Genomic DNA, 18,190 nt, shown 5'->3' with positions numbered 1-18,190 from the left:
CACAGGAAACCCTTGTGTGTGCCAGTTCCTCCCCCCCTCACTGCTACCCAGATCCCAAGGAATTTACTATTAAAAAAAATAAATTGAACAGGGATATCACAAAACAAAAGATACTTTGTGGGAACCATTTCTGATGCTGTGATTACATTCAACATTAGCTTTTTTGGGCTTAGCTACATTGCACCTCTAGCTCTAGTCCTTAAAGAGCAGAGTCCCTTGTACATGAAAAAATGTAACTCATGTGATAATGAGCTTATTTCTTTAGTCTTATTTTACTTTTAGGGAATTACCATTTCAAATGCAAGCAATTCTTTTTTTTTTTTTAAAGATTTATTTATACATATAGAACTAGGGTACAGGCCAGAGGTGCAGGGGTGAGAGGATTCACCAGAGACAGAGTGAGGCGCAGAACAGACAGACTGACTGAAATACACTGCTGAGGGGAGCAACAGATGGGTCAGGAGAGGTCTGCTGTGCTGTGTGGGTCACCCCCTGGCAGGGGTTCAAACTTGTGCTGCAGTGGGGGCGACAGCTTCATAGTGCTGTGCTCTGCGTCACCAGGGAGGCCCTCATATGTATGAAGTTCTGCACCATCAATGCTTATAGCTCCTGATACTACTTTCATGTCACATTATAAAATATGCTGCTACCCTGTTAACGCTGATATGTTCACCACTTAATTTTTGTAGGCCAGATTAACATAGTGGGAGGAAAGGAGACTATAAAATTCTTACAAAGCCACAGCTTACTCATAATTATTAGAATTTTTACTAAAATCTATGGTCTTTCATTTACAAACCAACTTATACAAATTCTGATTTTGTTTAATGCAATTTCACAATTACTATTGATAAATTTGAAAATTATATTACTTTCAAGCCCATTAAAGTACTGAAACTTAAAATACTTGGTAGGGGTGAGGTAAATATGTACCATGTCTTAAAATAATATTTCACTTAGAAACACTAAAGACAGAATAGGTAAAAAAACATTTACTATGTTGGAATGGGTTGATCTGAGGCATTTTGAGTCATCTTTGAGGAATGGTAAATTTGTATTTTTACATTGTGTCACCATGCTGATTTGGCTGACTTACTACAATGGATCTCCAGAAAGTAAATAATAATCCACTCATGAATGTTTCAGTGTATAATGAGGACAGCTGTCTACATTCGATAGTGCTGGCAGGATATAAACAGTGGATGTAACAGGTCTAACTCTCTCTAGGGAAGAGATACTATTCCATTGTTCTGTTACTTTTCTTTACAAATATTGGAAGGAATTATTATCACAGTGGTGAGAGCAGGTGGGTGGGGGAGAACGATTGGCACATATGTGCTATCCTACACCCTCATCAGGGTTACAGATGTAAGTGGATATAAGCCCAGTGTGAACTCTAAGAAGAGTTCTTTTCTATGCGTTCTAGAGAAATGTTAAAATTACTTTTCATTAAGAGGACTACTACAGAGCATGGCTGGGAGAGGCTACCATCACTGTCACATGACAATCTATCTGGCATGCATACTTCCCTATGCTTCTTTTTAAAGCTAAGATTATGGATCAAGCAATGCTAATGGACAAATTAATGAGGACTGGCCAGCAGATCCTGCGTTAACACAGCTGATGTGCCACAGCTGAGTGTCATTATCACACTTGTCTGTGTATAAGGATGGCTTCACACACATGAAAGAGAGCCAGGAAGAACTACCTTGTCTCTAGTGAGCTCAGCATCTACAAGTCACTGGATTTCTGAATTAACATTTTTTTCTAAGAAAAGGTACTGTGTTATGTACAACTTATAGATGCAATACTCCCAAATGGGATCTGGGGGGCCCATATTCCAAAAAAATGAATATTTCTGCTATAAAATGTATAAATATTTATGTTATAGAAAAAATAAACATGATTAATTCCCTTATATTTATAGAACAAATAGTTTAGGCTTTTCCAGGAAATGTTTGCTATAAAGCTATGGAAAGAAAATTGTATTTCAAAGTTATTTGGATTTTGGAACTGTAGATGCCTCTGCTCCTTAGTGTTGGAGCATGTCTGCATAAATGTTCCAGCAAAGAGCAAGGTTTTCATAGCTTTTAAGCTGTTTTCTTAACCAAAATTAATAAGCCATAGCTCACAGTGATCAGGAGTAAGGCTTGGGTTTATTCTCCTAACATTTAAGGTTTAAGTTGATTTCTACCTTAACTCGTGGTTCAAAAGCAATAAACTTAGAGGATGAAACCCAGTTTTCCTGAAATAATTTCAGTATAAAACTGGGATGCATTTAATTTGCTTTGCAATATGGTATGCGCTATACTTCTATGAAAAAAGACTAATAAGGACGTTTTAATCTTTCACCTTGAATAAAGGTGAGAAATAAAATTATTACAAATGGGAATCTGGAAACAATGCTTACAGTTCAGATACACCTCTGATACAACTTCACTTTATGTGCAAGCTCGTCTTCATGGTAGTACTCGGTGAAGATGAAAGGAAATAGGGATGACCCACCCATTTTCAAGAATTGCATCATTCTATGACAACAAAATAAATAATCACTTTCTTGGACATCATCTAGCTTAGGAGGTATGACCTATATAATTTTATGTTTGTAACATATTTTAATTTGCTACCCACAGATCAACCATTTATTCACCACCTGCTTCTCAACAATGCACTCAGCCACCCACCCATTGATTCATTTCTGAACTGTGTAAGGTATTGAGTTGTGGTTATGACAAAGAGAGGCCTCTCCTTCAAAGAGAGCAATCTAGTAGGGGAAACAAAACAAGCAAAAGGTGTGTGTGTATATGTGTATATATATATATATATGTATATATATATGTGTATGTATGTATGTGTGTATGTATGTATGTATGTATGTATATATGTATGTATATGTATACTAAAATGAAATAAATAAAACATCATATAAACAAATCTAGAGATAGTAGAGAAGAAATGAATTTCATCTGGGAAAATGAGGGCATTGCTTCTGAATTGGGTTTGGAAAGCTGAGAACTGGGTTGTCTAGCCTTTCAAAGGATACCAAATCCTGGATAAGTAACAATTCATTTTTTTTTTAAAATGTAAATAAAATTAGCTAACTTAAAGAAACCTGACATCAATCCCATTTCCCAAAATTTCTAAAATAATCCTGGTAGTAAAATCTATCTGATAAGTCCTTAACTGCTTTGGGTATACTTAGTTTAGCATGAAGGCTTTTCTAGTTAGTTGCTCTTTTTCTCCATTCCCAGATCCTCCCCCTCCACTCCCAGCCATCCTGGAGGAGAGCACTGTGGTCACAGTGGCCATCACCATTCTTCTGATTCCTGAGGGGCTGCCATGGCAACATGGAATATATTCAGTACCGGGGGAGTCTGTCTGTAGTACTCACCTAGTAGATAACTCATTCCTGTGTTCTGGAGAAAAGCTGTGTAGGTACTTTAGGCAAATGAGGCAGGCAGAAAGCCATCAATTTATCTGATGCATTATATATAGAGATACTGGTGATCACTCATGGTGGAATTCACTTCATTTTTTTTGGGCTGTGTGCAATTTTATTTAAAAGGGTTTATATACACTGCAGTCTCATTGAATTTTTAGGATCTAGAGTCCATCACATTGAGCCATCTGTCTTACTGATGAATTGTCAAAGTCACTGACATACCACAATCAGGCAAACTAAAAATCACATGGAGGGGCCTGATGTTAGTTTTGCTAATATGCTTACAAACATGAGAAGTTTACTCCTAAGAATAATGACAGTATTATCAGTGGCTTTTCTTTTTATGAGCTAGGAATTCCTACTGTATCTTTTTGCAGGTAGAAAGAAAACATTCCCTGAGGGGTGACTTAAGTCAGGCAATGAACTAGATGTTGACTTTTAGATGAAGAGTCAGAGATGAAGTATTATGTGGAAGAAGGAGGAGAATATTGGTAATCCTAAAAATAGCTATTATCACTCTCATGCACATAGGGACACTGGTCAACAGAGGTTAAGGACTTTGCTCAGTAGTCACCGGTTTTTGCTACTAAACTATGTTCTGAAAAAGTAGCAAAAAGGGGCAGAATAGGGAATGCTTAGGAGCAGAAACTCTGGAATCAACTGACATGGCTCAGGCCCAAGTTCTGTCTCTTCTGACTTTAAGAACTCAGTCTAAGCCCTAGTCTCCTTGTTGGAAAAGAGTGGGGATAATGAATTTGATTGGGGTTGTCGCAGAGACTCAAGGAGATAGAAGTATCTAGGAAGTGGTAAATGCAGCACTTAACATGTTGTAATTCCAACAAATGCCAGGGCTGTTATTTTGAAAAGGGAGGCACAGACTGGTGTGTGATATGTTCCTTCGGGCTGATGAGAATGAGTGAGGTCTGGAAGCCAGAAGTCTCAGCTTGACTTCCCAGCCTGACACTTCATTGGGTCAAGCAGAGCAACAGCAGTGAATCATGATTAAGATGACATCCACTGGGGCAAAATGCTTCCTATGGTTTAGATAAAGCTTTAGCTCATTTGAGTGTGATGAAAGAGAGAGAACAAAACCAAAAGCAAATTCCTGGTATTATCTTCGCAGTTGTGTTTTATTACAGACTAGTTTCAAATAATTAAACTGTATTTTCATAATGTTTTATGGATTTCGTAAATTCAATTAGCTTGCCGGTTTTTAGAGGGTGGTGGTGAAGAGAACTTGGAAGTCATAATTTACTTCATGTATAATATACACATGGGTCAGCTCCAATAACATTCTGAACCCAAGATGTAATTACAGGGAGGCTTGCCCCATGTCAAGCTCTGGCTTTCATTTTATACTATTTTGTCATGAATACAGTCTCAAGCTAAAGGTCTCTCTTCTCCTTCTCAGCTTATTAACAAATTAGTATTTGCAACTTCCATTTAATCAATGCTCAGTAAGCACCAAGCATCAAGCTTCCTGTTTTAACTACAGCATTTAATCAATTCCCACAGCCAGTCCTGAGGTAGCCATTATCATTCCCATTTTATGTACGGAGAAACTGAGAGTCACAAGTATTCAGTAACTTGACTAGGGCACAAAAGCTTAGTGAATAAAGGGTTTGATCTGAATTCATACTGTTGGATTCTATAATCTGTCCACTACTAGCTCCATGTTAACTGATAAGTACCAGGTTTACTACTTATGTCCCACTACTGATAAAGGATAAATTTAATATTTATTTGGGCAAAAAACGTATTAACTGTATATTTTACCTTTTACCAAGCACAACTGCTCCTGGGTCTTCAGATTTTGCCTCCAGCTCCTGAACTTCATCTACTAGTGTTTTAAAAGCTGTCCTCTTAATACTGTCAAAAATAAACAAAAGGGTTTACATGGAAAAATCCATGTGAAGACTTAAGACTTTATATTATTGATATATAATCATGTTGTTGATAAGTACAATAGTAACTAACAATGGCTCATTGTTCAAAACAGCAAGTTTTTTGATAGGATCTAAAAGATTATAGTAATGTTGGCCATTAATAGAGTTGTAGAAGTAATAATAAAAAATAAAGTTAAGGGTCATAATATTAAAATTTTCATAGTCATTAAATAAGCATCATATAATTACATTTAAATAATTTTTCTGGGTATACAACTTATTTTAAAAACTTATAATTTTGTGAAAATTTAATAAAGCTTTTTTCCATTTTATATTTTATACATGTTTAGAAAGCAAGAAAAAAATTCCTTTAATAACTATAGCTCACTATACATACACACTTTGGAAAACTTATTTTCTTCCTCTTTCAATAGTTTTTTTCCAGCTGATTTCCAAAAATGTACTCTCAAATGTTAACCAAAACTACCTGCTTTCACTCTTATTCAGTCTTTTTCCTTGAAACTAATTCAGTATTCTAGTTCCTCAGTTACTCCTTTCTTTTGTATTTATTCATGTATGAATATTGCTAATTCCTACTTTGCAAACTCTACATTCTTGAATTGATGTTGCAGCTGGAAAAAATGGAAGATTAATAAGCACCTATATTTTTATGTACAAAGTTGAAAATTATACTTACACCTTGTGAGCCACATCAAGGAGTAAGGACGCCACAGGGATAAATAACAGGCCCGTCCAAAAGACTCCGGAGCTAAACAACATGGCTGCCTGCGAAAGCATCAGAAACAATAATAGTTTAAAAACCAAGAACTGTATTATTTGCGTTCAATTCTCATATGATCGGAAGTAAAATAATTCTAATAATCTCATTTGGCAAGAGGGTATATTCGAACTCTGGATTCAACCTTGGGAAATATCTGGAATTAAAAGACAGCTGTGTTAAAGTACCCTTTTACTGTACCTATTATTTCCCCCCAAGTAGCTCGTGTAGCAAAGTTTTATGTGTGCCAAATCTTTGTTTTTGTGGAACATTTCTGTTGTTGTGGTCCATACACTGAATAACACATTTTGACCTTTTTATAACTTAGAAAATTAAAATCAGTTTTTCAGAGCAAGTTCAAATATACTCTAGATTAAATTCTACTATAGTACAACATGCAAAATAAATCTCATCTAGAAACTGAACATACAATTTCTGGTAAATGGAAATTAACTTTACTTTTAAAAATAATACATATTAAAAATCACTCAAATGTGCCATAATACTGCATAATCAAATTAAGGTATCTATGAAAACAATTTCATTACTTTTGGTTGATAATATTAATAATGACGAATTTTGTTCAAAATAACCTGCTCTGGTGGTATGCTGTTATCATTAAGATCAAGCCATATATCTAATATTTAAAACCCAATTAAAAGTGTATTGAAAAATAACTTTAATCAATTCTCTCATATTAAATGGCAAACAGCGTTACCAGAACTTTTGGACTGCAAAGATTAAAAATCAATAAATTCCATTAGCTATTTGCAATTATAGTAAAAATATGCCTTTGTAATATAATTAGATTGCACAGAGGTTAAAAGTAGTGCTGTGCAATTAAATCAAAAACATTTTTTTGTTCCATTTCTTTTGATCTTATTTATCAAAAGTATATTTACAGTACCTATTTAACTCTATAAACTCCATTAAAATGTAGCCAACTAACAGTGTATATTGTTCAGAAATATAGAATCCCACCTTTTTAAAATCACAGGTATTTCAGGAATTAAAAATTATGAGCTTAATTTCTACAGTTTCACAATCACACATAAACCGTTCAGCCCCAATCAATCAATCCTTATCAAATATAAATATTACTAATTTTAATATTATGTTTCAGGTTACCTATTCATTTGACTCTCAACTGGAGGCCAGGAAGCACTGCTTAAAATTTTTTCTATGCTAACACGGAGTGTATTGAAATAGATTGTTGTTTCAAGGAAGCAAAGATTTTCCCCTGTCTAGGATTAAATAGCTCTGAACACATTTAAAATAAAAATGTGCTATAACAACAAATTTTAGAAAATAAATGTTTCCACGTGGATTCAAGAGAATAGCACCCATATTCCCGACACCAACAGGATGAAGAACATTCACATAAAAGTCACTTTACTTTATAAGCAAAACATGATCTACTATATGTTTGCTGACACATTCAATAGTGAAAATCAACAATAACTATGTAATAGGAAATGTCTCTCAAGTCAGCAGGTTTTGTTTAGAGTAAAGGAAGCTTTTTCGTAAGGTAACAACTGTAAAAGAAAGAAAAGCCAATATTTTTTTTTCTCCTGAAGGGGGAGGGTATGGCAAGATTCTAGGTCACAAAACTGAAAATACCTCATTTACTTGACTTTATTTGAATCAATTTTAACTTGAGGGCAAGAGAAGAAAGATTTATTCTTGCCTTTGCCACCTTGTATTAAATGTCCGCTGGTGGAAAAGGCAAGTGGTGGAGGAGACTCTGGCTGCTAATTCTGACCATTGTGATGTTAACGATGAATGAGGAGCAACTGGCTCCCACTATTCAGTCCACCAGTCTTTGGCTTTACAAATGAACAACATGAATTGAGGGGAAAAAAGTTTTTCTGTGTCATATCTGAAAGCCTGTCAGATTTTTTTTTTCTTTTGCGGAGTTAATCCAAACCTAAAAGATTTAAAGCCGACATTCGCATTAAAGACAGAGAGACTCTTTGTATTTTGGGATGAAGAGGGGGGGAAAAATAAAATCCCACAGAGGTATTTCCTTCCTTTCTGTACAAGAAAGCTCCCCCTCATTCTGTAGAAACCATTTTTGTCTCTAACTTTTCACATCTCTCCTCTCACAGGCAGGTCAGCTGGGAAAAGGCGCCCAAGCTGCAGACAATGGGGAACAGGAGCAGCCTGTTTGGGGCTGGGCTCACTTGTATCCGAGGCAGATTGCAAATTGCTCCTAATGTGGGGGGCTTGGAGGGCCATGCCAAGGGGCCCCCTCCGTCCCGCCTCAAGGTCTTGTGAAACCAAATGGAGTCTGCCACAAAAGTGGCTCTTGGGGGGGACTTGAGAAAGGATGGGAGCTGCAAAGTTAGCAAACTAGAGGGCACAGGTCCTGCCTGGGGAACAAACAACCACTTGTCTCTGCAGAGCGATGCTGGCTCCAGACATCGGGCCACGAGGGTTCAAATGGTTCAAAAATGAACCAACCCTGCCTGTAAACGCCAGTGGTTGCAGAGGAATGAGGATTTCTTCTGAAATTTCCTTGTGAACTTGCAGAGAAAGGATCTTTGAGAAAATAAGAGCTGGTGCTGGTGGACTCTGTCAAGTCAAAGGGCTTGAACGGATAGGGACTTATCTTCTGACTTGCAATGAGGGCATCACCTGAGAGCTATTCACAGTAGAGAGGAATGCTTCACCATCAGAAACCTAAGTTCAGTCTTACAGGAAACAGGATTTAAATGTGTCCATAAGCTTCAGTGGCACATTCCTTCCTTTGGGTTTATAATGTCAGAGTGGGGCACCCCATCCCACCCCTGCAGGTTACAGAGACTATCTAAATAAGAAAGTCCTTTGGGGAATCTAAGAATTACATCCCAGGACCTCAATTGAGGCAGCACTGGTGAGAAACTTCTGGTCCTGCCTCCCTACACAGCAGACTTGGAGCAGGGATAACTTCTGAGTCTCAGCTTCCTCGGTGGTAATGTGGATTGTGAAAATGAAACTCGAGAATGTTTGTAAAGTGGAGGCTTTTATTATTGACACTGATTAACAGACTTTTTCTTAATTTTCAAATTTCTTTTAATAGCCTCGTCTTCCCTTCTGCTTAGCGATTTCTTCCATGACATCAAGGAAGGAAATTTTTATCACTATCAAATTGAATGTATGTCAGTTGACAAATGTCAAGGTTTCCATTACTGTGAGGTCAATATACATGTTTGTCTTGAGACCAAAACTCAGCAAAGTAACTGAACACTCATAAATTGCCATTCATTTCAATTTGCTAATGTAGGAAACGGATATAATAATGTTTGTTTTTTAAATAAAAAATCACTAAAGACTGCATAGGCAAAATATATATTAAATTGGGAAGAGAAATTATTCAGCAACGAGAGTTGTGGAGCATAGTTGTGTCTTTTTTTGGGGGGGAGAGGAGGAAGAAGTGCAACAAGATAAATTAATATATATTTTAGAAGAGTTACTAGTTAATATTAACAAACCAAGAAGTGTTTATGAAGCATCTAGACAAATCTTTGTTAAAGGATTTTCAGGTTTAAACCAGTGAAGAAACTATAAAAGAAATGCTTTGAGGAGCTGTTTCATACAACTGCAGATGTTCCAGATGTTCAAATAGAACTCAAAGGTAAATGATAAAAAGAAACTGGAAGAATGACTGGCACAACTATATGAAATTTTGCATTAATCTCCAATTATAAAAATAGACCATTTGTCTTCCTAAGAGCTAACGCTCCAAAAGTTAGGCAAAAATCTCATGAAGGTAGTCACAAAATTGGCAGCAAGTAATTGAAAGAGCCGCTCTAAATCATAGAAAAGCTACCAAACCAGCTCAGGGTTAAACAAGTGGGCGCCAGGGGAGGGTGAAACAGGCATGTGGTGTGGACTACGGTATAATTCCCAGCAATGGGAAAGGCATTTGGGAGGTGCATAAAGACACAAACATTCATTCTTTCTAATTCGATCATTCAATTTCTACAACTATGTGTTGAAATCTGGCATAGCGTATGCATACAAGTTAGGAGCCCTGGATCTGATCTGTGGTCATTAGTACAGATCAGTACCAAAAGCACACCACAGCTCAACGCTTGCACAGGTACAAAGCAAATCAGGAGGCACCATCTCAGGGAATCTTAGTGTAGAGTAGCAATTTAAGCTTTGAGAAATCAGAGTAAACAATATTATGGAAGAGTTTTTTTTTTTTTTAAGATTTATTTATTTGTGCATACAGAACTTGGGTACAGGCCAGAGGCGGCGAGAGGATTCACCAGAGACAGAATGGGGAGAACAGGCAGATCGACGAAGTACACTGCTGAGGGGAGCAGCGGGTGGGTCAGGAGAGGTCTGCCATGCCATGTGGTCACCTCCAGGGCAGGCAGGAATCGAACTCATGCGGAAGTGGCTTTAGCTTCTTAGTGCTGTGCTTTAACCCGCTGCGCCACCAGGGATGGCCGGAAGGGTTTTTTTAAACTGAGTTTTTCCAAATATATCTGTTGACCATGGAATACTTTTCTCCACCTACTGTTTACTAATATCTATGCAACTAATTTTGGGGATTATTTGTCATGGGTTCTTTTAAATAGTATAACATAAGGGTACTAGCTACCTGGTTATAGAAATGTATGTGTATATGAAAGAATTTTATGCATGCTACTGAAGACACTGTTCACAGGATGCAGTTACTAGAAAACATTGTCTGGAAGAATCCTGAATAAAGAGAAAGGTAAAGGAGCCCTCCCTGGTGGCACAACAGTTAGAGCACAGCACTATGCAGGTATCTGCAGCCACTGCAGCACGAGTTCCATGCCCGGCCAGGGAGCTGACCCATACCACATGGCAAAGACTTCTCCTGATCCGCCAGCTGTTCACCCCAACAGTGTATTTCAGTACATCTATCTGTTCTGCTCCCCACTCTGTCGCTAGTGAAGTCTCTCACTCCCCACAACTCTAGCTTGTACCCTAGTTCTGAACCTGAATGTTGTGGACACTTTGAACTAAATACATCCCACGTGGAACACATGCTATCTTCTCTTCAAAGCTGTTCTTCCTTTGTGTATTCTATCCAGAGAATAGCTTCACCTACAGCCAATAGCATAAGCCAGCAATCTGGGGTGCGGTTGGCTCTCTATGTCCCATCTAATATATCACCAGTTTCTGTTGTGCTTCAGTATCTTTGGACCTATTTTTGCCAAACTTAGTACCACTGTTATATCCTCCTAGTAACCTGCTAGTTGGATTTACTGACTCGTCTTGCTCTGCTACTAGCCATTCTCTACATGACAGCCAGAAGTATATTTTCAAAACAAATTAGAGCAGTTCTTGGGTAAAATGCTTTCAGTATTGTCATACTACCTTCAGGCTAGAGTACAAAATTTCTTAACATCATTTCAAGAGTCTTTCTACCTGACTTTTGATTGCTTCCCCAGACCTCTCAAGCCAGTGTCTATTTCCAGCTACACAATGTCTTTTAGGTGTTGGAACGTGTCCGCTCGCTATCCTCTGTGGTCCTTGCAAATGTGACTCCTGTTTGCTCCTCAGTTTTCACCTCAGATGTCACTCCCTTCCTTGGACTTGGGTTAGCTAATTCTATTTGGGTTTCCATCTTGGTGGTGTGGACCACCCATTTTCTACTTGCTCCTTTTTGGCTTTTGTTACACTGTAATCTCTGTAAGAGGAAGAAATTTATCTTAAAGAATTCTCACAACCAAAGTGCTTACACCCCAAGCAGGTGTTTAATAAATAACCAAATAAATAGGTTCTTCCAACCTAACATTTGGAGAGATTAAAGGTCACAAAACACTAGAGAGCCTTGGGACTCAGTTCCTGAGACATGACAGTTACAGTTTGTGTGGTTTTCTTGTGCTCTGGTGTAGTTATCTTGGGGGCAATTATAGCTAGGTGTATATGTGATTTGGGGAGAGGGGAGAAGAGGTTGATCTAGGTCCCTAGCCACCCTGTTCCAATGTAGGTTGTCTTTATGGTTAAAAAAGCTAAGTAAGCATGGCCATGCAGTAAAAGCTAAGTATATTAAACTAGTCTGCTGCCGCTGTCTGAATCAACAAAACTATTTTGATGAATCCTGGGAAAGCGTGACAATTAAAATAAACAGCATTTTTTTTTCCTATATTACAGTAAATAATCTTTACTAGTATTAACTTATATTTTGATTAGCTACAAACAGGAATACTTTGCTTTGTTAAATAAAAAGAAACAAAATATAGAATCTAGTCTCCCCATCTCATAAAATACACATTTTATCCTTCTAGCTGCTCTGGCAAAAAACACTTCAGAGTCATCTGTGCTTCCCTCTTTTCTCTCAATCTGCACATCTAATCTACTGAAAGTTTGATCTGTTCCACTTAAAAACAAAACAAAACAAAACAAAACAAAACAAAACAAAACAAAACAACAAAAACCAAAAAAACGAAACAACCCCACATCCAATATTCACAGCAGCACTAATTAGAGTAGGCGAAAGGTGGAAAACATCATCATCAGTGGATAAATGAAAGGTGGTTTAAATATAATGGGTTGTCACTTAGTCTGCAAATGGAATGAAACTCTACAACAACAGTTGAATGCTGAAGACATTCTGCTGAATGAAATTAACCAGACATAAAAGGACAAACAATATATGATTCTACTTATATAAGGTGATTAGAATGGTCACATTTAGAAGCAGAAAATACAGCAAGTTTGTGAGGGGCTGGGGGCTAGTGGGGATAAGGAGTAACCTCAGAGGTACAGTTTCTGTCTGGTAAGATGAAGACATTCTGGAGATGGACAGTGGTAACAGATGACCAACACGAAATGCATTAATATCACTGATCTGTATACCCAAAATTGACTAAAATGAAAAACAGTGAGTTTTGTGTATTAAACTAAAAAGATTCTAAGGCAAAACTTACCACCCCACTCCCCCCAATCCTGACTCAACCCATTCTCAGCCCTGCACCTAGTTCAAGCTCCTTCAGCTCTTGTCTGATTCCTCCAACATTGTCTGGCTTTTTCCTATCACTCCTTTAACCTGTTTTCAAAAGAGCACTCCTAGCAATTGCTTAAAAAGCTGAGTTGTGACTCTTTTGCACAACCCTCCTTGACCCGAAGACCAAAATCCAGTCTTCAATGATCTTCAGGCCTGGCTGATTCGTCCCACCTCTCAGTCTTTTGTTACTCACTCGCTTCTCATTCTGTTTCAGCACTCTGGTCTTTATTTCTCCATGTGCAAGTCACTCCCTCCAGGTAGTGGTGGTCCTGCTCACCCAACTTCAGGGCTTTGCTCATCTCTCTGGGGAGGCACCTGTGGCCAACCCACACCCATGCCGGCCTTTCACCCTTTCTCCTGGACACCAGGCAGTTCATAAATCTCAGTTGAATTATATTCTTACACAGGATGAATTATTACTTTCTCCATAAAAATAGACAGGGCAGAACACCCAGAAAATAACTAAGGAGAAGGGTGTTCCGGATAAACTCCAATATGTTTGCAATTATTCCCAGAAGCTCTTGATTACTCAGAGACAAAGAAAACACTTGGCTTGGATAATCACAAACAAACAAAAAATCTAAGAAAGTATGCAAATTGTTCCAAACAAAGAACATCTTACAAAATAAGCAAATTAGATACCTGTTCACAACAGTGATCTGCTTTTCCCTCTTAAGGATTGCGGTAAGAAACTGAAGGAGGGTGATCTCCTTGTGGAACTCAGAAACAATATTCAGTTGGCCATATGATGCAAGAAATAACTTTTGTTATCTTTACCCGGCAAAAGGAGTGATGAGAAGAAGATTAAGAAAGATAGTAAGAGGAACAGGAGGAAGAGCTAGTTGGAAATTGAATCAAGCAGGAGTTAACTTGCTCTAAAAAGACAGCACGTTTGACTATATGTCAATCTTGACTAAAAATGCCAAAGAAAGTAGTCACTTAAAAAGGAATCACTAGCACTAGAAAATGCATGGCTCCAAAACTTTATTTTCTAGGGATATAATTCCCAGAACAGTAAAAATAATTAAGAACAGAATTTGTTTTGGTTTGCTTTATTTTGATCTTCTTTGCTGTTCTATTTAAAATACTTAAAAGTACCAAAAAATGAGGACAAAAATAGTAACAAAATACTGTTTTTATTATGAGAAAAAGAATTTTGAAATTTTATGATGTCACTGGATAAGTTGTATAAGATAGGGTACATTATTTCAACACTTAATGTGTTCACTTGTTATTCTTAAAGGTGTTTATAATTTTGTGATGGTTTTGCATTTTATCCTTTAAAAATTTCTCATAAAGCATTGATTGTTTGACTACTTGCAACCCTGTGTTGCATAATGACTTGTTTCAGATTGTAGGGAAATATTTTTCTTTTTAAAATGACTCATTTTTTGAGATGTTGACATATAAAATTATGTAAATTTAAGGTGTACAATGTGTTGATATACTATATTTTTGACTTTTGTAACAGAAACTTTTTTTTTTAAAGATTTATTTATTTATTCATACAGAACTGGGGTAACGGCCAGAGATGAGGAGGGTGAGAGGATTCACCAGAGACAGAGTGGGGAGCAGAACAGGCAGATCGACGAAGTACACTGCTGAGGGAAGCAGCGGGTGGGTCAGGAGAGGTCTGCCACGCCATGTGGTCACCTCTGGGGCAGGTGGGGATCGAACTCATGCGGAAGTGGCTTTAGATTCTCAGTGCTGTGTTTTAACCCACTGCGCCACCAGGGAGGGCCTGTAACAGAAACTTTTAACTGCCCTTCCCTGCCCCCCATATATCTTGTCTCTTCACAGATGCACTTGATCCCTGACTGGCTATTTTGTCCATGAACTAAGACATATGTTCCCTCTGGTTGTTACAGCCTGGTATGGATACATAACTAGATTTTGGACAATGCGATGAAAGTGAAAATGTCAATGACAGGGAAAATGACTCAAAGAGAAGATTAATCATCCTTTCCTTTCTTGCTGGTTGAAATGTTGTTAAAATGACTGCAGCTTCTGCTGCCATTTTGGGCTATCAGGACGTATGCCAAAGTTGGCAGCTTTATCCTTGATGGCCGTGCAGCTGCCACACCAGTTCTAGATTCCCTGTCTCTACCAGAGTTCTTTCACATAACAGAGGAATAAGTTTCTATCTTGTTGAATCTGTAATTTTTTAAAAACAAATATGGCATTACATAATTTGATTTGGATGATGCATATTAGGAGTCTAGGTGATAACTTGGAAGCAGCTTTTAAACATTCACTGAAGGTCTCTCTATCTTGCTAAATCATGATAACATGAAATATATATATTACGTCCAACTATGAGCTCTATTGTGGCAGATAGGGCAGTGACATCTGTGATTTCTCTTATGAGCATTTATGATACAATCCAAGAACAAGTTTTCTTGGCTTTATGAGCTAAAATGTTGAAAGTGGAGGGGTCATAGGCCCTATGTCTAGTTTTATGATCCCGTATAACATACTCTTCCTGATTCTCTCTGCCCTAACCATACCAGCCGTTTCATTCTTTGAAACTCCCAGGCTTACTCCTGCCCCAGAGAGTGGGCACCTGCTGTTCTTTAAGCCCTAAAATGCTCTTCTTCACATGACAGGTATCCCTGTATCATTTGAGTTTCACTTTAGCTGTCCTTCCAAAAGACCTTCCAGGAACATGCATTATAGTCCATGTAATATTATATCACCCCGTTTTCTTCCGGTCAATGATCAGTTTTTGAAATCATCTCTAATCATTCATCATTTAGTTATTTGTTAACTGATAAATTAATGGCTTGTCTTTCCCACTCTCTAGTCCCCTCAACCTGAATAATGATGGCAATTCTGTATAAATCTAGGCCCAGGACCCAGAACCTACTAAGTAATCAACATGAAGGAACTGGCTTTACAGGAGAACAGTCAAAGCTCTGCCATACTAAGAGTACACTTCATTCAGTTTTCATGCCCTGCAAAATAACCATGGCACTTTGGGGACACCACAGTGTCTTTTGCATTTATGACATCAGCCCCCATCACTAGGCAACAAGATGCTTAGGGATGAGGGTAAGTGCTATTCACCTCTGCATCCTGAAGTACCTAGTGCAAAGCCTGGCTTCCAGAAGTAATGCGCTGTGTTTATTTGCTCTGTATCATAGAAAAGAAGCTGTATTTACAAAAATGAGCAAGAAAAGCCAACTCCTATAGTGACTAAAGAGAGCTCTAACTTTAAATGTGTGCAAATGTCTTGATTTGCCATTACCTTTGTCATAGGCATGCCTGTTTTTCCTCCTCAATGTTTCCACACAGGCGTCTCTGTATCACGTAGGCTTAGAAGTGGCAAGGGGGCCCGCTGCCTTGAGGACTATGAAGGTCCACTCCCTTCTCACTGCCAGGGAAGGGGGACGGTGACCAATGGCGTGTTTTGCCAGATGGGCCCATGACCACTGGTTGGCTCACCGAAAAACATCTGACAGAGTTTAGGGTCAGAGTTCCCTCCAGGCTTTTTGGCTGAACACAGTAAATTTGGGTGAAACTCCTTTGTATGGTAACACTGTCCCACTCTATTTACAAGGGCTGGTCTCGTGACCAATAAATGATTACATGCTATCTAGGTAATTAAAACCTGAGAGATGAATAAGGACGATTTTAACCAGGAAATTCCTTATATGTAAAGTAATTTATTATGTTGGTAAAATGGGCAACGACACAACTTGGGAAAATCATATCACTAATGTAGTTTATTAATACCTTTCCTATGGGGGTGACACCAAAGGGTTCAACAAAGATTTTTATTGTTTTCAGAGAGACTTTACAAACCTCAATCAAGAGATCTGAAATTCTGTAAAACACATGCTCGTTCCTTAACTTCAATTTCCTTCAGTAGTTTTATAGATCCCTGAGGCCAGGGAGAGCAGAACCAGATGGCGCTGAGGAGGACTTTGCAATGCGTATTTGCAATGCCAGGATAAATTTAAAAGTTTTGCCGATAGTAAGCTTCTGGTATTAATAGTGGTATGAAATAACCTTGATGTAGCTTTTTATTTTTTAATCTGGTGTACTAATCAGAGTGGCTAAAATATTTTGCTCTGGAAATTCAAAAAATACCCAGTAACATCATCTAAATCAGTTGGAAAAGCAGGCCAGCATATGTTTATGTAACACAGCACTTCTCCCCAGGGCCTACCTTGCCCCATAAATTGTTGTACTGGTGTGAAAAAATACAAGTCAGGTTTGGAAAAAAAGTCTTCCTCTTAAATCACAACCATATTTGTGAGAGGAAAGGAAGACAGCAACATATTTAAAGTCACAGTCAAGGCTGTCACACTGTTTGCTCTTTATTTTCCTTTCCTAAATAATTTTTTGTCATATTTTCTACCTTAGTAAAATGCTCTCCCCTCCCCCACTCTGTCATCATTCTCTCTTTTTTTTTTTTTAAAGATTTATTTATTTATTCGTAGAGAACTGGGGTACAGGCCAGAGATGCAGAGGGTGAGAGGATTCACCAGAGACAGAGTGGGGAGCAGAACAGGCAGATCGACGAAGTACACTGCTGAGGGGAGCAGCGGGCGGGTCAGGAGAGGACTGCCGCGCCATGTGGACTCTGGGGCAGGTGGGGATCGAACTCATGCGGAAGTGGCTTTAGTTTCTTACTGCTGTGCTTTAACCCGCTGCGCCACCAGGGAGGGCCATCATTCTCTTTTTAAGACTGAGAATATTGCAGTCATTTTGGGGATATCAAGATACTTGTTAATCACTATCATTTGAATTATTACTGTGGGCAGAGAAGTGGAATCTTTAAACAAAGTGTACAACTATAGGGAAGACTGTTTCACCAATGGGAATACCCTGCCCACCAACTGATAGCAACCTACTCTGGTGGAGGGTAGAGTAACCGAGTCTGCACTGAACTCTGAGATATTTGGGAAATGAATCCTGATAATTCCAGGCATGTTGAATGTGCTGATGTAAGGGGGTAAGAACCTATTTCAGGGTGTGAAAAGAACCCCTGGTCAGTGACACAGGCAGTTGAGTGTAGCTGGAGGCAGCAACTGACATACATGTAGATGGAGGCTTGCTTAGTTTACCAGGGGAAGTAAGGATTTGGGTGGCGCTGACACTAAAAG

At 38.3% G+C, this 18,190-nt stretch overlaps 1 protein-coding gene across 2 annotated transcripts in view; it reads right to left on the bottom strand.

The window, feature by feature from the left end:
• The window catches only part of ATP8A1 (ATPase, aminophospholipid transporter (APLT), class I, type 8A, member 1), a 207,502-nt gene that overhangs the window by 7,813 nt on the left and 181,499 nt on the right, over window positions 1-18,190 (bottom strand). For both annotated transcript variants that reach the window (XM_004681324.2, XM_004681323.2), the window contains exons 34-35: window positions 6,026-6,114; window positions 5,219-5,311 (exon numbers count right to left, since the gene is read on the bottom strand). In XM_004681324.2, coding sequence (XP_004681381.2) covers window positions 5,219-5,311; window positions 6,026-6,114 — 182 coding nt within the window. The remainder of the gene's footprint in view (window positions 1-5,218; window positions 5,312-6,025; window positions 6,115-18,190) is intronic.

This window comes from Condylura cristata, unplaced genomic scaffold, assembly GCF_000260355.1.
Source record: "Condylura cristata isolate star-nosed mole 26May11 unplaced genomic scaffold, ConCri1.0 scaffold00012, whole genome shotgun sequence".
NCBI lineage: Eukaryota > Metazoa > Chordata > Mammalia > Eulipotyphla > Talpidae > Condylura > Condylura cristata.
The sequence above is the reverse complement of the archived record's forward strand: the minus strand, read 5'-3'. Positions and strand labels throughout refer to the sequence as shown.